General features: G+C 42.2%; 1 protein-coding gene across 2 annotated transcripts in view; it reads right to left on the reverse strand.

Annotated features, from left to right (window-relative positions):
• MECP2 (methyl-CpG binding protein 2) overlaps window positions 1-20,241 on the reverse strand; it is a 53,287-nt gene extending 33,046 nt beyond the window's left edge. The window contains exons 1-2 of one of the 2 annotated variants that reach the window (XM_004286441.4): window positions 20,088-20,223; window positions 14,799-14,922 (exon numbers count right to left, since the gene is read on the reverse strand). In XM_004286441.4, coding sequence (XP_004286489.1) covers window positions 14,799-14,824 — 26 coding nt within the window. In that variant the 5' untranslated portion in view covers window positions 14,825-14,922; window positions 20,088-20,223. Of the gene's footprint in view, window positions 1-14,798; window positions 14,923-20,087 lie in introns of both variants that reach the window. The other variant, XM_033417659.2, reaches the window with a different exon arrangement.
• Between the last annotated feature and the right edge of the window lie 4,149 nt (window positions 20,242-24,390).

A 24,390-nucleotide genomic window follows, 5' to 3' on the forward strand; every position in this document is an offset into this window, starting at 1 on the left:
TACGCAGCTGTAAGTCAAGGAACACCAAAGATTGCCAGCAAATCACCAGAAGCTAGGAAGAGGCAAGGAAGGATTTCCCTACAGGTTTCAGAGGGAGCATGGGCCTGAGGACACCTTGAGTTTTAAGCCATCCAGTTTGTGGTATTTTGTTATAGCAGCCTTAGGCAACTAATATGGGTAGGGTCAAGGTTCCTTTTTGTCTGGTATGAACAGAACCATTTGCTGAAGAGGCTTTCCTTTCTCACACTGAATTGCTCTGGCGCCTCTGTTAAAAATCAATCATAGAAGTTTGGTCAATTTCTGGGCTTTCTAGTCTCTTCCACTGAACTATGTGTTTATCCTTATACAAGTACCAGGCAGTCTTGATTATTGTAGCTTTACAGTAAGTCAAAGTCAGGTAGTATAAGTGTTCCAATTTTGCTCTTTTTCAAGATTGCTTTGGATATTCTAGGTACTTTGCATTTCCATATACATTTTAGAATTGTTGTAAAGATTAGTCTTTCGATCCATGGACATGGTATATCTTTCTATTTATTTAGGTCTTTAATTTCTTTCAGCAATGTTTCCAGTTTCAGTGTACAGACCTTGTACATTTTTCATTAAATTATTCCTAATGGGACTGCATTGTAAATTTCATTTCCAGTTAATTTTTGTAAAATTGACCTTGTATCCTGAGACCTTGCTGAATTCACTTTTTAGTTCTAGTACATCTTTCTCTCTTATAGATTCTTTCAAATTTCTACATTACCTCCCAAAACAAACAGTTTCACTTCCTTTAATATTAATGCTTTTCACCTTTTTTCTTGCCTTACACTGGTTAGAACTTTTCCCTGATTTAAGGGTAACATGTTCAATATTTCATCATTAAATACAATTTATATGTATCTCTTTCTTAAGGCACTTTATCAGATGAGGAAGTTCCCTCTTATTCTTAATCTGCTGAGTTTCTATTACAAATGAGCACTGAATTTTGTCAAATACTTTTTCTATATTTATTGAGTTTATCATATGGTTTTTCTCCTTTATCCTCTTAATGTGGTGAATTACAGACTGGTTTTTAAATGTTACCCCACATTTGCATTCCTGTGATAAGCCTGAGTTGGTTGATATATTATCTTTTTAATATACTGTTAGATTTCATTTGCTAATATTTTATTAAGACTTCGACATTTATGCTCATGAGGGATAATGATCTGTAATTTTCTTTTTATGTAATGTCTTTTGTAAGATTTAGTATCAGGGTTATGTTAGACTCATAAAACAAACTACAAAGTATTTCTTCTTCCTCCTCTATTTTCTAAAAGCTTATGTTTATGTAAGATTGGTGTTATTTCTTAAATGGTTGATGAAATTCAGCTGTGAAACCAGATGGGCCTAGAGTTTTCTTTGTGGAAAATTTTTTTGATAATGAATTGAATCTTTTTACTAAATGAAGGGCTTTTTTCTATTTCATGTTATGTCGATTTTTATATGTCCTTTTTTTCAAGGAATTTGTCCATTTCACCCAAGTTGTCAATTTAACTTGTTCATAACATTCCCTTATAATCCTTTTAATGTCTGAAGAGGCTTTGGTAATATCCCCTTTTATGCCTGATACTGGCAACTTACGTGCTTTTCTTTTTATCTTCATTAGTCTGGCCAGGGGATTATCAACTTTGTTGATATATTTTGGTTTTGTTAATTTTTTCTACTCTTTGTCTTCTATCTCATAAATTTCTGCTCTTACCTTTGTCACTTCCTTCCTTCCCACTACTTACTTTGGGTTTACTTTGCTCTACTTTGCCTAGCTTAAGATGGAATCTTAGATCACTGATTTTATACCTTTTTTCTTTTCTAATAAATGCATTTAAAGCTATAAATTTCCCTCTAAGTACTCCTTTAGCTGCGCCCTATAACACTAAATATGTTGTATTTTCATTATAATTCATTATTACTTGAAATCTTCTCTAGTTTTTCTTGTGATTTCTTCTTTGACCCATGGGTTATTCAAAAATGTGTGGTTTAATTTTCAAATATTTGGGTTTTTTCCCCTAATCTTTTGTTATGGTTTCTAATTTAATCCCATTCTGATCAAAGAACATAATCTGTAGGATCTTAAGCTTCTGAAGTTTATGGAGACTTGTTTTATGGTCCAGCAAATAATACATTGTTGAACTGTATCATGTACACTTGAAAAGAATGTGTGTTCTGCAGTTGTTGAGCATGTTATTGCATAAATGTGGCTGGTAATACTCAGATCTTCTACATCCTTACTGATTTTTTGGTCTAGTTCTACCAGTTATTGAGAGAGGGGTACTAAAACTGTCAAGTACAATTACGGATTTGTCTATTTCTCTCTGTAATTCTGCTAATTTTTCTTCATGTATTTTGCAGCTCTGTAATTAGGCACATACACATTTATGACAGTTAATTTCTTCCTGATGAACTGACCCTTTTATCATTATGAAATGTGTCTTTTAATCTCTGGTAATATCCTTTGTTTTGAAGTCTGCTTTTTTTGATATTAGTATTGCCACTCCAGCTTTCCTACGCTTACTGTTTGCATGGTATATCTTTTTCCATCCTTCTGTTTTTAAGCTAGCTGAGTCTTTATATTAAAACTGTTTATCCTAAAGACAACATATGCTGGGTCTTGCTTTTTAATTCAGCTTACAATCTCTGCCATTTCACTGAAACATTTAGTCCATTTACATTTAATGTGTTATTGATAAGACTGGCTTTTAGGACCACTAATTTGTTCTTTCATTATGAGCATATTTTCTTTTATGTTCTTGAGCACAGTTATAACAGCTTAAAATAGTTACTATGTACAGAAAAAAATTTGCTTATCCCTGCTCTTGAGTAAGGGTCACATTTTTCCTATTTCTTCAAACGTCTAGATATTTTGAGTGATACACTGTCAGACTTTGGATTCTATTATGTTCCAATGAAGAGTACCGATGTTTTATTTTAGCAGGCAGTTAATTTGATAGGACTCAGACTCCAAACTGTCTTCCCTATGGTGGGCAGCAGTTGAAATCAGTTTATTCCTTTGGCCTTAGCTAGAGTTTATATGGAGAATTTGCTGCCCCCCGCCCCCCGCCCCCCACCCTAACTGCCCGTGGCGATCTGCTTTCCAGGATTTGTGCCTTCAGTCCTCTGAGTCCTTAACCCTTGAGATTATAGGTCTCTATCCAAGTCTCTGTCTCCCTGAAGCAGCACTGACTAGGACTGCCCTTGGGTAAAAAGCCGTTATGAACAGGAAATTCATGTAATGCAGTTCCTTTCTTCCAAGTATCAACTTCCCTCCAGTTTCTGCCTGCTTTAATCACTCTCTAGTGCCTTTAAATAGTTGTTTTTTATTTTTGTCTTTGCGTTTTTAGCTGTTATCTGCAAGGGAGTGGGGGATACTCCAAGATGAGCTACCTCACTACTACTAGAAGCAAATTCCCCAAGTGACTTTTGAGCACAATAATCTTGATTTTACATCCTTGGTGAGATACATCCTAATGACAAAAAGAAACAAACTTCGTTCAGGATTTTTATTGTTAGCAGCAATACTGGTATTACAATTTTATAATTATTTTATGTATATTACAAGATAAAGCAAATAAGTAACTGTTAATGTTAATTAGGAATGAACACTTTTTGTGTAAGAAAAAGATATACAAGGATAAAATAAAAGTTAAAGACAAACGTTGTAATGTTAAATTTCCATTGTAGATATCATTATGTATTTATGAGTTAAGAAATTTTTTCAAAGTTTTCTAGCTTTGCCCACTGCAAGAGCCTAGATACAATATCACCCCAGTAAGAGTGTGCATATCTAACACCCAAATCTTGGATTCTAAATACCATTTCCCACTAAAAGGATCCAGAGCTCTTGGAACCAGTTCCAGGGTAGGAAAAGCACACATTGGGATGGAATGTCTTGTGCCAGAAAGCAAAACATCACTCAAAGACTAATTAATAAGGATATGCCAAGATGACACCAGCATAAAGGGAATCTCATTGACCAAATTTGGAATAATTTGATCAAAAACGAATAGTGACTTTGGCTGAACTGTAAAACATTTAATAAATAAAACTCCATGAGTCCATACTGACATGAGACAACAGAAAATACAACAGCAAATATTTTGCCACCATTTGAGATGATTATTACACCAACTCCTTACTCTGGAATTTAGTAATCAAAGGCAAAGATTCAGCATTTATACTGATGCAGGGTCATTATATCCCCTTATATAGTGGGGAAGTGCCATATGGACTAAAGGTGACAGAACAGGAACCACTGTTTACAGTTACAGAGAAAACGTGAATATGAATCTCAACAAGGGAGGTGATATAAGCTAAGTTGTCTTCTTTCATTTCAGGGAGTTAACATAACTCCCCAACGTTGTCAAATCAAAAAAGATGTATAAGCATACAATTTAGTTTTGACGGTAACCATCAAAGAAACTAAAAGTAGAAACCGTTAAAAGCTGGTATCTCTAGGTCATGGAACAGGAAGGAGGAGGGGTAGACTGCTGTTTTCACCATAACCTCCTTTGAGAGAGGTTATGTTGTTATCAAGTGGCTGTAATATTTTGATTAAAAAAAATCAAAATCCAAGCAACCTAACCCTTCAATAGTTTCCTACTGCTCTGACATTAACATCAAAAATCCTGCACCCAAGGCTTCCCTGGTGGCACAGTGGTTAAGAATCCGCCTGCCAATGCAGGAGACACGGGTTTAAGCCCTGGTCCGGGAAGATCCCACATGCCATGGAGCAACTAAGCCCGTGCGCCACAACTACTGAGCCTGTGCTCTAGAGCCCACAAGCCACACCTACTGAGCCCGCGCGCCTAGAGCCCATGCTCCGCAACAAGAGAAGCCACAGCAGTAAGCCCGTGCACCACAAGGAAGGGTAGCCCCCACTTGCTGCAACTAGAGAAGAGCCCGCGTGCAGCAACAAAGACCCAATGCAGCCAAAAATAAATAAATTTTAAAATCCTGCACCCAGCTCGTCAACCTCTCACCCTGCATCTCTGTCATCCCCCCACCCCTGCTCTGCTCCAGCCACACAGGGCTGCTTAAGTATCTCTCTCTGATGGTTAAGCTCCTGCCAGCCTCAGGGCTTTCACACATGCTCTTCTCCATCGGGAAAGCCCTCCTCCACTCTGTGCTTTGCCCACGTCTGTTCACCCCTTGGTTCCCCGTTTCAGCACTGCCTCCTTAGGGCAGGCCTCCTTATCCCTCCCAAGGCTCAGCTGTTCCTCCATTACATATGGTCACAGTGAACACTCCCCCCAACTTGTCCTTTAGAGCACTTAACCCATTGTAATTACATAATTACTTGTGCATTATTTAAAGTCTGTCTCTCCAGCCAAACTTAAGCTCCATGAGGAGAGATACCAATCTGTCTCAGTCACCCTACAGCCTGCCTACCACAGTGCCCCAGGTACTGTAGACACCTGACTCCATCATGGAATGAATGACTGGATGACAGCCTGATGAACTGCATATCCTTCAGCACAGAGCAGCAAGGAACTCAGTACTTAAACTGAACTGTATTGGTCAGATGAAAAAGTTATGAAATGTGGAACAATTCCATCATTTAGAATTAAGTGCCATTGTAACAAATAGGCCTAAGAAACATGTAGTGTTTCCTAATGTTGGTGAGAAAGCTGTTTAATATGTCACCCAAAGTCCCACTGCATCCATCAGTGAAGTGACCTGTGGTGAGGACTAAGGTCTTAGTGGAGATGGTGGGAAGTTGTTGGTTCTGGGGTACATTTTGAATGTAGAGGCCCACAGGACTTGCTGGTGAATTAGAGGAAGGTGAGGAAAAGAAGGGAATCAAGGACAACTCCTGGGATTTTAGATCGGTAACTGGGTGGATGCTGATGTTATTTAATGAGATAGAAACTAGGAAGAGAAGCATATTTGAAGGGGGGGAAAAAAAAAGCAAGAGTTCTGTTTGGGACTTGTTACATTTGAGATGTCTATGAGCAACTCCAGGGGAAACACTGAAGAGGCCATCCAATGTGGGGCTCAAGTGAGAGGTTAGAGACGCAAGCTGGAGACACAGGCACAGAGTAGAATGGTCAGCACACAGCCATACCCATCATCTGGAGCAATGAAAGCACAGAAACAATGGAAACAACCCTAATTAAATCAAGGTATAGCCATCAATAAAATGTCAGATGGTCATTAAAAATGATGTAAAAACATTATTCAGGGACTTCCCTGGTGGTCCAGTGGTTAAGACTCCGTGCTCCCAATGCAGGGGGCCCAGGTTCAGTCCCTGGTCAGGGAACTAGATCCTGCATGCCTCAACTAAAGATCCCATGTGCCACAACTAAAGATCCCACATGTCGCAACTAAGACCCGGTGCAGCCAAATAAATAAATATTATTTTTTAAAAAAGAGTCCTTCTGTAAAAAACAAATATTATCCAGACGTTATCTATCTGTAGACGGCAGATTTATGGGCAATTCTTACTTTTCCTCTCTCTATATTTTCTAAAAAACATTTTTTTTCATGAAACAGATATTACTTTTATAATTAGAAAATACAATTAAGTTATTTTCATTTTAGGGAAAAGTGATGATATTATGTTTTTAGTGACATGGAAAGATATCTACAACATTATCATTGAGGGAAGAAGGCAAGTTACAACAGCACATACTATATGATCCCATTTATCTAAAACAACATATATGCATGCACACAGGTGCATAAGGAAGACTCTAGAAGAATGTTTAAAATACCAATAGCAAAGGTAACTTTTAGGCTATTATTTGCCAGTTGTAGTTGCATTACACTTTGCACAGTATCTGGAAAACACTAAATGTGTTCATAAAAAATATTTGATATAATAATTTGAACTAAGTTTTAATGTCATTCTGTCTCTCTTTATTGCACCTGTGCTTTAGGGCTTTCCTTGATCTCTTTCCCCAACACAGTGACCACTCAAGTGCTGGCTGTTCTTGTATTTGTAGTTGCACAGTATAATGGACACAACCGGCATTCTTAATCTTTTTATGCCATGGGCCCCACTCTTCAGAAGAATGTTTTGAAGTGCATAAAATCAAAAATGCATAGAAATTGATTAACAACTTACTTCGAGAATTGGTGCTAGAGTAATGTGCTTCTTTAGTAAGCCACTAAACAGCCAAATCTACAGGTGGGTCTGATAACTAAGTCTGAATTGTGATGAACACAAGTGATATTTCAAAATCTCTGTAATTGTAATATGATATGAAAGCATCTTTGATCTCTATTGGTGACAAAATCACAGGTACTCCTAATACTACCATGGTCTGCTGCCTATATTTGTCATAAAATTTTCAGTGAGAGGTTAGTGAAAATAAAGATGGAGTGTTTTTTCCATCCAAGGTTACAGAACCCCTGACTTCTCAACCCTGAGTCAGAACTCTCAGTCTAGAAAGATATACACCGAACAGTAACAGCAGTTTCCTCTGCATGGTGGAATTTCCAGAGTGATTTCCATACGCATTTTCTAAATTTTCTACAATGATGCTTTACTTATGTAATTAAAAAATAGAGAGCGTAATGAATAGTTTTTGTTTGGTTGTTCATTTTGTTTTGTCTTAAACAACCTGGAAGAGTGGTTAAGAAATTTTATACAGTTGCTTACAAGCTGTATTAACAGTTTCTTACAGTGATACCACTTAAAAAAGACTTTCAACCTTCCCTAACTACTTATTATGATGAATTGAATCATTCCCGTGTTCTTACAAACCTAGAAAAAAATTCACTAGAATTATTTATTCTGGAGTTAAAAGGAACAAAAAGACAAACTGTCACAACTGCAGACATCTGTCTATTTTTTTGCCAAGTGTAATTCCAAAAACAGCTGAAAATATTAGAGCGAATTAGTACTTAATATGGACTAATAGCTTCTGCTGTTTACAAAAACACAAACCCCACAAACACACAGAAATTTATATTTTAAAAATAAGTTACTAAAAATGTATATACAAATTTAAAATACAACTTTTCAAGGAAATGTCAAAACTAAAGTACCACTAGAAACCCCAGAAAAATGAAAATGCTTTAATTTTTCAAAAATAATTTACATGTAGAAAGTCAGCTCATGCTGAAAAGTGCTCAAGTTGGTGTCTTAGCAGCAACGTGAAATGTTGCAAAGGAGATGGGAATGAAGGGAAATGTGCATATCTCAGAAGCCTTCTTTGATTTCTTTCAAATCTAAAAATAAAACCTTCGGACTGCTCTATTAATAAGTCTGGAAAATGGATGCCTTTTTTTGTGGAAAGCTTTCACAAACACAGAAATAAAAATATCTTCTTCTCGGCTAATAGACCCAAAGGATGTAAACATAAACCAGATGTCAATCCTTGTTTCTCCACAATTCCATTCTCCCTCAGGGCTCTGGTGGGACTTTGGTTGTAAAGATGTTTCCACAGCACAAGGAGACATGTTAAATGAATGAAGGTCTGCACAGAGCAACATGGACCAGGCTCAAAAGGCCAAGTATAGCGTGAAAAGAGCGAGCTGCAGAATGTCACATACAGTAGGATACCATCCTGTAAATTTGCAAAACACTTTTGAATGTTATATACTGGCACGTGGAACACAGCATAGAGCACGCACGGGGAGTATGCCCATCACCTTCGGGGGACAGAGCGGCAAGTGCAACCATAGGCTAGGGTGTCACTGGAGCTGTCCCATTCGAGTTCCGTAAGAGGAGGCTGACGTGAACTGGGCAAACTGCTAACATTTCCGGAGTATGAAGAGAAAGTACCCGAGTCTACCCCCGAGTAGAGTGCAGAGGACAGGGAGTAAGAGGGCCAGGAGGCCTGTGGGAAGGCAGGACCTGAGAAGCAGCAGGGTTGGGATGGCCTGCAGGAGCACGAGCGCGGAGCAGCAGGCGCCAAGGAGCCCACCGCCCGAGCCCGGGCTCGCGGGGATGACGGCGGCGCCGTCCACAGGGGCTCATCAGGGTGGACCTGGTCCTTGACAAGACAGGAGTGAGCTTGTTCATGCACTGCTTCCTTCACCACGAAAGTCTTGGCAAAAAAAATAATAAATAAAAATCAGAACTAAGCAGTGCGTTTGGTCCCATAGTTGACTCACACGCCAGGCAAGCTGTCTCCCTCCTCGCAGTATCGAGTGTCAGAGTGAAGCCCTGGGGCAGAAGTGGAGGGAAGGAAGGTTCCAGGAAGAGGTCTGGAGCAGGAGCCCCAGGGGCCTGATGGGTAGGCGACCAGCCGACTCAGGGCAGATGGCCTGGAGAGCAGGGGCGGGGTGGGGGGAACAGGCCGGGTGGCCAGAGCGCCTGGCACGGCCTCCGGGGGCTCCGGTGGCTCTCAGAGTGCGGCGGCTCGAAAGGGAAGCTGAGCCTATTTGGCACAGCCGGCGCAGCTGTGTCTGATCTCCCACCAGCACACTCTGCCAGCGCAGCTGCTCCGAGACCCCTGCCTGTCTCATCCCCGCACCCTGAGCCCTCGCGGCCAGCCTGACAGTTCTCTCTTATCCGAGCCTGCAGACGGGCTGCTCTCTCCTCCACACATACTTTCTCCTGGACTAGCTAATGTTGCCTTATCGTTCAGGTCTTGGGGGGGGGGGGTCACTTTTCAAAGAAGTCTCTTCCCTGACCCTACCCTACAGTCTAGGTGGGATCCCTCTAATATTTATGTGCACCCTCAGTGGCCACTGTAGCATTTAGCCCCTTGTAAAGTAATGGCCTATTTGCCTGTCTGTCTTCCTTTAGACCACAAGACCACTGAGGCTAGGAACAGTCCCTAGCATCTAGGACAGGAACTGACAAATAATAGATGCTCAATTAGTACAGGGTAAATGAATAAAGGATTGCAATATAAGAGTACCATGGTCAAAGACAAGTGAAGCAACTGCAATATGGTCCTGGATATTTCTTACGCATATTACAATACGAAAAAGACAGAACGTCCAGCAGCTGCGGCACTCTTCAACCCTGAGTCCCAAGGAGCCACTGCAACTTAGAACAGTACCAAAATAAAAATGCCCCATTTTCTTCAAGATTTCACAAACAAGAACAGGCTGAAGTTCCCCTTGCCAAGTAAAGGGTCCTGTCTCAGCCTCCGCTCACATGAGGTCATGAAATGGAAGCTTCTGAAATTTTGCTTTCTCGTGCTAACTGCTGAAAGCAATTTCTTCCTAGCCTAATAAACAGCTCTCTAATCTCTACAAATTGCAGTGCAGTCATACATTTTTGTGCTTATCTACTCATATGTAGTTTTTTCTCTAAAACTGTGCAATTAAAAGGCCATCCTTGATTTAGCAATATCTATCAAAGTTTAAAATGCATATATCCTTTGACCCAGCAAGTTCCATCTTTAGGAATTTCTTCCTACAGATAAACTTGGCTGTGAGCAAAATGGTATTATGTAAAAAACTATTCACTACTGCGTTAATGAAATAAAAAACACTGGAAACATAAATATCCAGCAAGAGAAAACCACTTAAAGAAATTACGGTGCATCCATAATGGACTACTACCCCAACCCTAAAAAGAGTGACGTGGCTCTACAGAAACTGATACCGAACTATCACCAAGATATATTAACTAAAGAGAGCAAACTCTGCAAATACGCACAGTATGTTACTGTTTGGTAAAAAAAACACACACCTTTGTGTGTGTAGACACATACATAAAATATATACATAAACACATATATAAAAACATATAATAATATTAGGTATCTAGAAGAGTCAATTTCACAGGAGACAGGAAGTAGAAGAGTGATTGCCAGGGGCTGGGGGAGGAAGGAAGAATGGGGAGTTATGGTTTAAAGGGGACCATTTCAGTTTTGCAAGATAAAAAGGGTTCTGGAGATACACAGTGGTGATGGTTGCACAACAATGAGAATGTACTTAATGTCACTCAACTGTACACTTAATAATGGCTAAAACAGTAAATTTTACATTATGACTATTTTACCACAATTTAAAAATTACACACACACACAGATTAATAAGAAACTGGTAATGATGACTGCCTTCAGGGAGAGAAATGGATGTCTGGGGACAGAGTGGCAAGGAGATCTTACACCGTGTAACCTTTTGTACCACCTTTTTCATTCCGTACCATATACCTAACTATTCTAAAACATCATTAAAAAAACCCCTCAGCCTTATACAAGAAGCCTTTTCCTTAATCACAAATCATTTATATCATTTCTTTAAGTAAAAAAAAAAAAAATCAGGATTCCACTTCAGTTTTGAGGGTATTTATTAGATTTAAATGATACAAGTTGCAAAAAATTACACTTGTTCCCCTAAGATTATAGTCACCAAAATCCTGTCTTTATTTTTAATCAGCTATTACAGAAAGCTTCAAAATCATCATAGAAGAAAATTACCATTTTTATCAGTACGCAACTTTTATTCCATCACAACCAAGCCAGCTGAATATAGAACTATTTTAACAGCAAAAAGCCCTCATCATAAATCAAGACACAAATCAGCCTTCAATTACATGAGTTAGAAAACAAACTATGCTTATGTTGCAGTCTACCCTAAAGCTTTAACTTCTATGTCAGAATTTAAAACACACACATGCACACACACACCCTCTGGATTCCTCCTAGTTTATCTAAAACCTACTTTTGTGAAGATCCACTATTTTCTTGAGTCTTCCGGAATGAGCACTGTAGCCATGCAGTTGGCATCATGACTTCTGTAGCCTACCCCGCCACCCCTTGCCTGGTCAAGAAGGTAGTACTTGCAGGGCCCAGCACTGTCCCTGGCTCAAAGCAGGGGCTAAAATATTTGTTGGGTGAATGAATAAATGATTATCTGCTGACAGGCTTGCCACCAAACCTCACAAAGAAAAAATTCAGAAAGAAAAAAGTAAGAGATGCTTTGTTCACCTGAACTCAGCATATGATACACCAGATGAAGCATATGAAGACCGGATGACTGGTTCACCAAATGGCTATGATACAACTGGCTAGGTGGGCTCTAGACCTCATCCCACCGCAAAGTTAAATACAAAAACAAGTATTTTAAATACCATACAAAAAACACAGGACAACTTACCTATAAGATTCTTTTGCATGTATCAAATATGTATATATGGATATAGCACATCATCAAGTTTTTTAGGAAGAAAGGAAATACAGATGCACATTGTCATGTTTTTAGAGTAGGAAAGGACTTTCTAAGTATAAAAGCAAAAGAAAAAACCATAACAGAAATTTTATATATCAAAAAGACAAGCAGGATCAAAAGACACATGACATGGGCTTCCCTGGTGGCGCAGTGGTTAAGAATCCGCCTGCTAATGCAGGGGACACGGGTTCGAGCCCTGGTCCGGGAAGATCCCACATGCTGCAGAGCAACTAAGCCCGTGCCCCACAACTACTGAGCCTGCGCTCTAGAGCCCGCGAGTCACAACTACTGAAGCCCGCGAGCCTAGAGCCCGTGCTCCGCAACAAGAGAAGCCACCGCAATGAGAAGCCCGCGCACCACAACGAAGAGTAGCCCCTGCTCGCCGCAACTAGAGGAAGCCCACGCACAGCAACAAAGTAGGAAAAATATCTGCATGATGACAAAGAATTAATTTCCTTAATACATTAAGAGTCCTTATAAATTGACTTAAAAAGAAATATCCCGAGGGAAGGATAAATGCAGAATATGAACAGGCAATTCACAACGACCAAATACAAATGGCCAATGACTACTGACATTCAACCCCAGTAATAACCCAAGGAGCACAAATTTAAAAGATGGATATCCAATTCTGGGAGGGTATGGGAACTGGCACTTTCTAAGACTGTCGTGGGAAATGGGATAGACATTTTGGAAGGTGATGTGGTAGTACCCACCAGTAACTCCAAGTCTAGGTAGCCATTCTTCAAAAAGACTGGCACATGAGGAAGTTCAATCCAACAGCATCTTAAAAAGTGAACCATTGGGAAAACCAATAGGGGGACAACACATGACAGTAAATTGGCACCAAACCACGCTGCTATTAAACAGAAATGAGGCAGAGAAACGCATCACATGGATAGATGCAGAATACGTACAATACCATTCTTGTTTTGTCAAAAATACAAAAGGTGCATGCTGGTGTAGCCTGAGAAGATGATTCAGAAGGATCTACGTTAAGCTATTAACAGCAGTTACTCTGGGTAGTGGGTACGGAGAGTAATGGGGAGCTTTCGCTTTTTTACTTGATATACTTTAAAATGGTTTGAACTTTCTATAAAAAGCATGTATTATTTTTATAATTTCTTAAAAAGGAAGAGAAAAATAGCAAGATATCAAGCACTTATCTATTAAAAACAGGTTCTGTCCTTTGAGAATTACCTTCTAAGTTCCTTGAAGCTCAAATGGCCGTGTCTTTCCCATTCATAAGTAATAAGAGATATTTTTAAAAACATCTCTTCCTTTCTACATTTCTTAGAAGAAACTGTACAGAGTCACCACTGTCTTCTAAAATCCATTCGTAATCTGAGAAAAAGACTATTAAAACATAAATCACCCCCTTAGGCCTAATATCTATCAGAAGAAACCCATTCACTGCCTATGTTACATTTAGTCCACACAATTTCTGAGACAATGCACAAAGCGCCAGCCACAGAACTCCCACCAGCATAAATACGTGGCGTACAAAGAACGCCCTGTCGGCAGGGCCCAGAGCACAGCCCGCAGCGGTAAACGGGAATGACAATTTGAGTCACAGGATCAGGAGTGAAACCCAACTTGGGACTTGGAGGCAGTGTGATGCTCTTCACTTCCTTCTACACCTTTTATTCTCTGCCACCCAAACTCCGCCCCTCGCACAGCCCCGAAATGGGCGATCTGTTACGGATGTCCACACGGCTTTACACTGAGGCGTCAGAAACCACTAGAGAGATACAGCACAGTGCTACTTGAGGGTCTCAGCTGGAATCACAATGGCAGCATATGTGTAAACTCACATTTTTTCTTAGGAAAAGAAATGGAAAAATCAAATTAGAACGTTCTGTCTTACCACATGGAATGTTTGAAATCCGGATGTCAAAACATCAAGTGTGGAGTGACCCCTACTCTAAAAAAGCTTAAGATATTGAGCCAGACAGTTGAGAAATTAGGGAACCACTCATTTTTACGAAATTAAGTCCACGCAGTGGCGCCAAAGTAGCCCAAAGCGCAGCTGATAGAGCCTCTGAGTGTCAGACTCAAATGACTTAGCTTCCCAGCTTTTCAAAAGGCATTCATTCTGCTCTAGAGTCTCAAGAGCCAGAAGTGTATCTGGGTGTTCTCTGCAGTCCCCGTGGGAGGAGTGCGGCAAGCACACACCATTAGCCATGGGCTCCGCTGTCTGGCAACAGCTTTCAGGATGTCATCCTTCTAGGGGACCACACACCAGTTCCCACGTCTGAAAATGCATTACCGCCACTCACTAATGTTGACCAGGAAGTCATTTACCCAATACCAAAGCAAACAAAGCACAGTGCTGAAGGCCGCTAGGCGACAGCAGTAGCGGCAAGTGAAGAGCTCAGTCAAAGCGCTCTCAGCTCAGCTGACCTGCTTGAAGGTGAACTGAAGGTGCAGGTCACCAGTTCCGGCTCTAATCTGACACCCGCCCCCAGATCACACTGTGGCTACCAAGTAGCCCTACCCAAACTGACCTTTCAGGGCTCAGGGAAGTGACTTTTTTTTATTATATGGCACAGTTTGGCACAGTTATGTCTTTAGTCTTTGGGGTACTTTTATACTGTCCAAGAGTAGTATAACTTGTTTTATTCCTTTTTTTTTTTTTAAAAACAGATGGCCAAACCAGGACATATACTAAAAAAAAAAAAAGGAAGGTTACTTACCTGAGCCCTAACATTCCAGCTACCATGGAATCTTGTTGGAGCTGGTCTACAGAAGCAAGATGTATTCTGGGGAGTCACATGTCACATCAAAGCAGGAACTGGTGAGTCTGTATTTTTATGGAGCCTAAAACAAAGAAAATCGTAAGTTGAAAGCCCCCATTGTGCTCCACGACCTTTTTCCCAGGGCTATTTGGGACATTTTGAAGATAAACATACAGACAAAGTACTATGCTATCTCCCGGCTTACCTAGCTAGAAACAAAGAATAAACTGCAATTTACTGACATATAACACACGGTACTAAAATAAAGGAAAGACTCATGCATGTTAGAACCGACACTATCACAGGTCTTGTCACCTCTGAGGGAAATTTTGACACTATAAAACATACCGTTAGTAGCGATCTCTGGTTAGTACTTCTTGCAACATGTCATACAGAAATACTCAGGGAGAGAAGACACGTTCAAGAGAACATGCAACATCAAAATGTCATCCCAAGAAGAACACATGAAATCCAGAGGCAAAGTCTCCCTTCATTTTAAAGCAGCTGAAGTTGCAACACGCTGCTGTAACATTACATAAAGGGGCTTTAACCGTGAGAGAAAAAAGGCAGCACCAACAGAAACCAAGTGCCCTGGGAGATCCAAAGCTATCCTCAAAAATACACAAGTCTGTTTTAGAGCAATCACTTTTAAGCCTCTCAGATCAGGAAATCGAAATGTTCAACAAACTGGGTTAATAGCTTGATAGTTTCTATTTTGCTTTTGAACACATGTTCAAAAAAGGTCTTTTGTCACTCTATTTTTTATCAAGATAACCGTCATTTCCTTGTTAAACCTAAACTGCCCCATATTAGCTAATCTCTGATACCTTGCTGGCCCAAGAGTGGCACTTTTATCTTTAGACTAAAAAAAGCCTGGAGTGTATAACTTAGAGACTCTTCACACAAACAATTACTCATGTAATCAAACCCAGAGGAAGGGCAACACCAACCAAGTCTTTTACTGCTGGTCTGTAACTACCAGGATGGTACCTGGAATTATCTGTTGAGGTGCAGTGAGGCCTTATAATTCCCTTAAACATTCGAGCCATAGAACACTTTGAAATCCCAGAAGTCAAGGTTACAGTATTACTCAGTTAGCCATATAATAAAAATCAAACTGGCACCCTGGCTGGGAGGCCCTGGAAAAGCCACAACTTCTCACAGCTGCATTTTTTTTTGGTAAATTGCATTTTTATTTGTAAACTGAGGGAGCTAGACTAAGGTTTCTTCTAGCTCTGAAACTTTAAGATCTCTGATAACTCAAGATTCCGTGGAGAAAAAAAAAGAGCCAGCAAATGAGAGCACTTAGGTGAAGATCCAATAAAGCAATGATTTGCAGGTCCATATACATAGTGCCCCCAGCTCTTAGGCACAGAAGCCAACTGAACCCTTCCTAAGGATTGCTCCCAAGAGTCCAGACCTCTGCAGTACTGTAAAACAGCTACGCTAAAGACACATTCATACACCAGCAGAACCAACGCAAGTGTGCCTTGAAGAAGTGAAAAAGGCCAAGGCTTTATTCTGTAATGGAATGGTCACAACTCCCCTTAAACATGGGAGTGGGCATGCCCTGCCAGCCCCCCAATTCCCATTCCCACTCAGTTCCCCCACACACCATACCTACCATCAAAGGGGTGGAACCAGGTATTTAAGCAATGGCATGCAAATCAAGCTTTCAGTAAGAAGAGCTTCTTTGCCAGAAGCAGGCAGAAGAGACCAGGTAAAGGCAGAAGAGCACAACTTTTGTGTCAGTGAGTCCCAGGAAGAGGAACTCATTTACATCCGTCCTACCCGAAATGAGGTAAAGGCACAGCGGTGACAATGGCAGTTTGACTGGAGAGGTCTGGTACAGAAGCATTGAGGACAAGGTCCTTCCATTGGAGTGGCAGTAATGCTCTACCCAAGAAAAAAGGTTGCGTCTGCCGGCCACACGAGGCTGGTCTGCATGCATGTCACCAGAGCAGAGGGTGGTGAGAACAAGCAGGTGTCCTGCCACACTCCCTGGAACCACCAGTCTAGGACCAATGCTTTACTACTTCTGCACTTAAAACACTAGTTACTACAAATGCCAAACATTTTCTGTGCTCCTCTTCTTCTCATACATAACTTGGGCAGGCTGGCCACAGACTGCTCTTAGCCAATTAAAAGCTTTTCACTGATATTCACCTTTATAAAAGATTACAGGGCTTCCCTGGTGGCACAGTGGTTAAGAATCCGCCTGCCAATGCAGGGGACACGGGTTTGAGCCCTGGTCCGGGAAGATCCCACATGCCGCGGTGCAACTGGGCCCGTGCGCCACAGCTACTGAGCCTGTGCTCTAGAGCCCACGAGCCACAAGTACTGAGCCCGCGCGCCTAGAGCCTGTGCTCCGCAACAAGAGAAGCCACTGCAATGAGAAGCCCTCGCACTGCAACCAAGAGTAGCCCCCGCTCGCCGCACCTAGAGAAAGCCCGCGCGCAGCAACGAACACCCAACACAGTCAAAAATAAATAAATAAATAAAATAGATGTTTTTAAAAAATAAAGAAAACATTACAGGTTCCAGGAGACATCATTTATAATGTAAATAGTCTGGGCAGGTGTATTAGTGGTGGAAACCGCCCTCGAGTAAGGAACTGACACTTTTCCGTCTGCTCTTCTTTATTCTAGGTTCAAGAAGCGAGCTTCTCATGCCATCTCCACATGGGGGAAGGGGTATTCGGGTGGGGTAAAATCATATTGGACTCATCTAGCCACTTCTTCTGTCAAATTCCACAGCTTGCCTCCCCACCCCACTAAATTCAGCCACACAGAGGCAGGGCAGGCAGGGAAACAATGGCTGTGGCTGGAAATTGCAAATAGAATGCAAAATTGTATTCTAACCCTCCTGAAACATAAGCAGCGCAGCGCAAAAGTTGGAGTACGGTTGGACTGCATCATGCTCTATCAAGTGAAACAAAGACCCGGGACTCTAGGTTTAAAGCATTCCAGGCAAATCTGTAACAACAAAAAAAAGAGCATGGTGTGATAGGCCAGTACTGGCAAGAAAGCCACAGAAGGTTTCTTCAAGCTGTTAGGACATGATGACTTCAGATGCCACCAATCACTTTGCAGAGAAACTATATTCTGGAAGCTGTCTGTGCAGTTTAAAGGGATAGGGATATGATGGAACAACTAACTGGAGGGGCACCCAAGGAGGCTAATGCACTGCCCATGACGCAAAACAAAGCAGAGCCCTTGTCCTGTCACGTCTCAGGCTTAGACGTACAAACCTTGGAATCTTCGTCAAGTGAGCTCGTGTTATCTGTGTGTGCAGACGGGAACGCACCTCAGTGATCGGCCAGCCACCTGGCTGACATGTCATGAATGGGTATTCTGTGGCAACTTATTCAGTCAACTGGACTTCTACTAGATTGATTGTGCCCTTTAAGGTTCTGATATGTCTGGGTAACAAAATAAAAGCAAATGTTTCCTAGGCTCCGTGACTAGGATTTTAAGTAGAAGTCCTAAAAAACCCATAAATAAGCCTATTTCCGTAAATCCCTCGTGGAAATTCCCAAAAGACCAAAAAAAATCCAGATTTTTTAAAAAAAAATAAAGATCCAGCATATTTCAAAGGACCCAAGAGGAGAGGTTAATCTCATTGTTAGCTGAAATCACTCAGATGCAGATGAAAATTCCGGCCATGAAACCCAAACTTCTCCTGTATAGTAACTGCCTATTAACAATAAATTTTACTACCAAGGCCCAAATATGCTTCATTTCTGTAATATAACAAAATGCCTAAAACTTGCCAGAGTCCTACAAAGTGTAAGCCACTCAGCCTCCAGGCCAGTAGGTTCGGTTCCACAATCACCAACCACCCCCTGAATTTGATCCTACCATCTTCCAATTTGGGGCACTGATCCCGCACAGCAGAGACACAACGTGTGAATGGCTCTGCAGAGCCTGTTCCTGTTCCTGGAAAAACCAGAAGCACACATCTGCCTGACCATGAGTCAGGAATATGAATTTTGTGGTGGAGCCCATTTCTGCTGTGACCAATCCACACCGAACACACTCACAACAGAAGCGACGGCCACAGAGGTGTATTCCAGAGACAGCTTTTCCCCCTTGGATCCACACTCAGCAATGCCATGAACGGTCTCCTCTGTAAGAGCAATCTTTAGACTCTTCACAATGACCTTAAGTCTTCAGTGCAAAACCACAAAAACATTGCCACGCCACGAATAAGTCACCTGAGTTTCAGTTTGCGTGACTCAGAACCAAACTAAAAAGAAAATAAACTTTCAGGGACCAACTGATAGGAGCCACAGCGATGCGGTGAACTTGCCCCATCTGGTACTGGTGATCTTGAGCAGGGCACGCTCCAGGACTATGGAAGCCCGTCACATACTATGTCCCACTCCACTTATGTAACTGAAGATCGCCGGCGAAGGGGGGGAGGATGGGAGGGCGCTCGTATTCTGAGGCCACGGCACCCCCAAAGGCCCTGGGGGCGCGCTCCCACCGAAGAGCCTCAGGTGCTGCCGGACACAGTCCCCTACCCACGGCTCCTGATGGCAACTATAACCGCCTCTTTCTGATGAGCTGTGGGGTCAGGAACACAATGTCTAGTGCCTTTTGTGGGTGGACAATAATTCCCACCTACTTGTTCCTGGTAGATGCGAAAGAAACTCGCTCGCAGTGGGGGCAGAAAGTCATGGAATGGGCGAGAAGGAGGGGGAGGCAAAGCCTGGAGATGGGGGTGAAAGCGCAGGAGCCCTTGTGGCGCACTCTCCCGACGGGAGGCGGACTGCGCACGCGCGCCCGTGGGGGGGCCGAGTAACGGGAGAGGGGGCGCGCGAGGGAGGGAGACGGGAAAGCGCGATCCAGGGAGAGGCCGGGGCCGCGGGCGCGCGACGGCGCCTCGGGCCCGAAGCCCCGCGAAGGGCACGACGCGCGCGCGCAGCCCCGACAGGCGAAACCCCGGCGACAGGGGTGCCCGCGGGGCCGGGGGCCGGGATGCGCGCCGAAGGCGGGAGGGCGGGGGGAACCAGGCGAAGGCAGCCCTGGGAGGCCGCGCCGAGGACGGTCACCCGCAAGTGCGGGTAACGGGCCGGGGGGGGGGGGGGGCGCCGTCACCAGCGGGAGGGGGAGGGTAGAGAGGAGGGACGCCATCCGCCAGCCGTGTCGCCCGACCCCGCGGGCCCCTCCCGCGCCACGTCCCGCCCCTACCCCCCGCCCCCCAGCAAGGGTCCCCACCCGCGGCCGCGGCGGTCCCACTCACAGTCTCTCCTCCTCGCCTCCTCCTCCTCCTCCGCTCGGCGCGGCAGCGGCGGCGGCGGCCATTTTCCGGACGGCTTTTACCACAGCCCTCTCTCCGAGAGGAGGGAGCGCGCGCGCCGCCGACGCCGAGACCCCGCACGGCCGACGTCGCGCCCCGCCCTCCCGGTCGGCCTGTGCGCTGCTGCACCTGCGCGCCCGCGCCCCGCCCCCGGCGCCGCTGCCAGCCGGCCCGCCATTGGGTGCGACGGCAGGGGCGGGGCGGAGCCTCGGCGGCGACGCCTCCAATTGGCGGGAGTTCGTGTCCGTTCCGGCAAAGGAAAAAGGGGCGGACGCCCCTTCTAGCTGCCGATTGGCTGCCGACGGCCGTCATTTGGGGAAAAGAGGTGGCTTGGGTGCCGAGGGGCTGGTTTAGTGGGCGGAATTTGAATATTAAGGATTAATGGGATGCTGGGGCAAGTGAAGGCCTAGGCTCGGGACGTCTGTTTGTGCGGCCATCCCGGGCCCTTGACCCGCTGTCCACAAACACACGAAATATGTTACCATAAGCCTTTCACAGCACCCACGTTTTCTCAACATCACCACCTTCAGTACAAGCAGCAAAGTTGCCTGACATTGTTCCAGCCGAGGGACCTTGCTTTAAGAGGCCTACCCAATGCATTCTTTCATCTGAGCCTGCCTTGTGCCACACTCTCAGAGGGGCAGGGAATAAACTGAACAACAAATCACAGCCTTGGCTTTCTTGAAACTCTGGTGGGGGGGAGAGGGTGCATGCCAAGGCTGCATGAGACCTGTCATTGTTGGATGAGACGGTTTGGTGTGGGTGGGCAGAAGGGGTAGTGGGAGCACAAAGGAAGCAGCACTTAGGTTTGCCTGGAAGACATGATTTGGGACCTAAGATCCAGCAACGCTGGTATGGAAAAATATTTAAGAGTATGAGAAAAGTTTTAGCTAATGGAGTGTTCAGGATAGGACTGTTTGTCAAGGCGACCTTACTCTGATTCCAGCTGTCATCCAATTCATCCAATGCTCTTTGTGCTAGTTCCATGCTTGACAAGGAACCCTCTGACTCTGATGTCACTCCCCAGCCCCCATTCATTTATTAGATCCCTCTTATGTGCCAGGCACTGTTCCAGTCTCTGGATGCACAGTACTGAACAAGACAGCAATCTAACGTTCTCGTGGGGGAAGACTCATAGTAAACATACAAATAAGTATATAATATAATGTCACATAATGATAAGAACTTTGAGATAGATAAAGCAAGGGTGAAGGGGGTGCTATTTAGATATCCACAGGCTTTTGCTCTCATTTTATTCCCCCATATGGTTATCTGAGGAGAGAAGAAGATTCCACACAAGTTCAAAGGCTCTGAGGAGAGACTATGCCTGGTACATTGGGGAGTAACAAGGAAGTTTATGTGGCTACAGGGTGGTAAGGTATGCGGTTGGAGAACTGGGAGCTTATTCTGAGATGAGAAGCCTTTGGAAGATTTTGAACGGGAGCTGACATCATCAGATGTATGTTGCAGGTGCAGTGTGCAGATCTGTGGTGAGACAAAAGGAGCAAGAGCCCAGTCAGGAGGCCCTGACAACAGTCTAGCAGAGGTGAGAGTGGTTTTTAACTAGGGTGGTAGCAGTGGAGGTTCTGAGAAGTTGTGAAATTCAAGCTATATTTTCAAAATTGAGCAGAAAGGATTGGATGTAGTGTACAGAGAAAGAGAAAAAACAAAGAGGGGTCCTGAGTTTTTGGCCTGAGCAACTGAGTGAATGGGTGATTTCACCATGATGGGGAAAACTGTAGGAAAAGCACATTTTGGGAGGTACAGATCAAGAATTTTGTTTTGGCCATGTTAAGCTTGGGGTGCCTATTAGACCTGCAATGTTGAGACAAGATGTTGAGTAGGTGGTTGAGTCAACAAGTCAACAAGCTCAACATCTAACTCAAGAAACTATAAAAGGAACAGCAAAGTAAACCTGGAGGAAACAGAAGGAAGAAAAATAAGGATAAGCAGAATTTGATTAAACAGAAACAACCGATTGAGAAGACTGAGAACATCAAAAGCTGATGGTTTGAAAAGCTGGAAACAAAAGCCAGCCCTCTTAGATAGAGAAAGAGAAGACACAAGTAAATTATATTAGAAATGAAAAGGAAACATAACCATAGATACAATAGATTATACAATAGATAATAGATAAAACAGGTAAATTTTCTAAAAGGTATTATAAACTACTGTATATCATAATTGGAAAACATAAGCAAAATGAATAAGTTACTAGAAAAGCACAGCTTACCAGAACTGATTCTAGAAACAGAAAGTCTAGATAGACCCTCTATGACCACAAAGCAATTGACTATGTTTTTTAAAAAATCTACCCCTCCCGCCAAAAAAGCTCAGAGAACTTTACAGATGACATCTACCAAACTTTTAATGATTGGGTAATTCCAATCATAAAAAAGAAAGAAATCTCCCCAAACTTGTTTTGTGAGACTAATATAATTACTATAACAAACCAATGAAAGGAAGACACAGGATATGGAAATAGATGTAAAAATTCTAGACAAATGTACTGAACCCAGCAGTATATATTGATATATCCTAACCAAGCTGAGTTTTATTCTAAGAATGCAAAGATGGTTTAAAATTCGAAAATCAAACTTAACAGATTTAAGGGGAACAAATTATGTGATCATGTCAATAGATGCAGGAAAAGCCTTTGATAAAATTCAACACCTGCTTATGATAAAAATAAAAACCAGCAGCAACTCAGAGAACTATGAATAGAAGGGAATTTCCTTAATCTGATCAAAGGTACCTCTTAAAAAACTTAAGGGAAAGGTCACATTTAACGGTGTTAAGGGGGAACAAAGCAAGAAATAGAACAAGATCTATGGTGCAACATCATTCATGTAAAATAAAACACACATCCTTCACCTCCCATTCTCTTTTAAACCTTATCCTTGGAGTTTCATCGTGAAGAGAAAGACCCATTAATCCCAAATGGATTCCCTTGCTGTTAGGACGCAGGCATACAGATCCAGCCAGTAACAACAAGCTGGAAAAGTAACGGGAAAAAAAAGATTCAACTCACTCCACAAAAATTATAAAACAGCTGGGAATAAACTTAATAAAAAACGCCAAAATACTAAATATTAAAAAACTGTAAAACTTTACTGAAAAACATAAAAGAAGACCTGAAAAAAAAGAGAAACTACCACAATCCTGGAAAGGAAGAGTTGACATAATAAAGATGTCAATTCTTCATAAATTAATCTGGAAATTCTTTGCCTGAGTCAAAATCTAGGCGAGAAGAGTAGGTGTACAAGACTAGATGTCAAGACATTTTTGGAAGAGAAAACCAATGACGAGGGTCTTGCCAAATTCTTTAGTTTGAATAAACGGAACTTAAGTGATACAATTTCACTCTGCCATTGAAAAGTAGAAAAATATAGTAGAGTTTAAAGTATTTACTAGTAGAATTTAAAATGGGGCATTTTTTAAAATGGGACTACTATAACAATTTTAAAATGCATCCCCTTGAAAATGGGTCTATAGAAGATAAAAAGAAGAAAAATATAGTATAGATAGCAATGGACAGAAAAGCCCCAACCTGAGGGATTTTATCTATATGGCAGACAGAGCCCAAACTTCTGCTCCGTCTAAATCCCTTGAACTGACAGAAAATATATATATATATATTTAGAGCAAATCCAAAATGACAACAGAAAATGAGAAGGGTAAAGCAGTTCAAAATTTTAGAACTAACATCCCAGATGATACCACAAAACATAAAACACACAAATATGTTTCAAACTCTATGGAACATTTCCTCAAGTTGCTTATGAATTAGACCTCTCAAAAAAAAATCTCAGTAAATTCCAAAACGTAGAAATCATGCATTTCAGTCTCTGGCAACAATACAATAAAATTAAAACTTAAGAACAAAAGAATGGGCAAAAGTAAAACAAAGCAAAAAGTTTTAAAACAGGCTTCAAAATAATTCTTTGGTTAAAGGGGAAACATAAACTGAAATTATAAACTCTTCAGATATGACCGACAATGAGAGCCGTACATATTAAAACCTATGCTGTGTGGCCCAAGTGGTCATATAGAAAAATTAATAACCATAACTACATTTATTAGAAAAGAAGAAAATATGGGAGAGGGAACAATTGGGAGTTTGGGGTTAGCAGATGCAAACTAGTATATATGTATAGGATGGATAAACAACAAGGTCCTACTGTAGAGCACAGGGAACTATATTCAATATCCTGTGATAAACCAACATAGAAAAGTTTATGAAAAA

The sequence above is a fragment of the Orcinus orca genome, chromosome X (genome assembly GCF_937001465.1).
Source record: "Orcinus orca chromosome X, mOrcOrc1.1, whole genome shotgun sequence".
NCBI lineage: Eukaryota > Metazoa > Chordata > Mammalia > Artiodactyla > Delphinidae > Orcinus > Orcinus orca.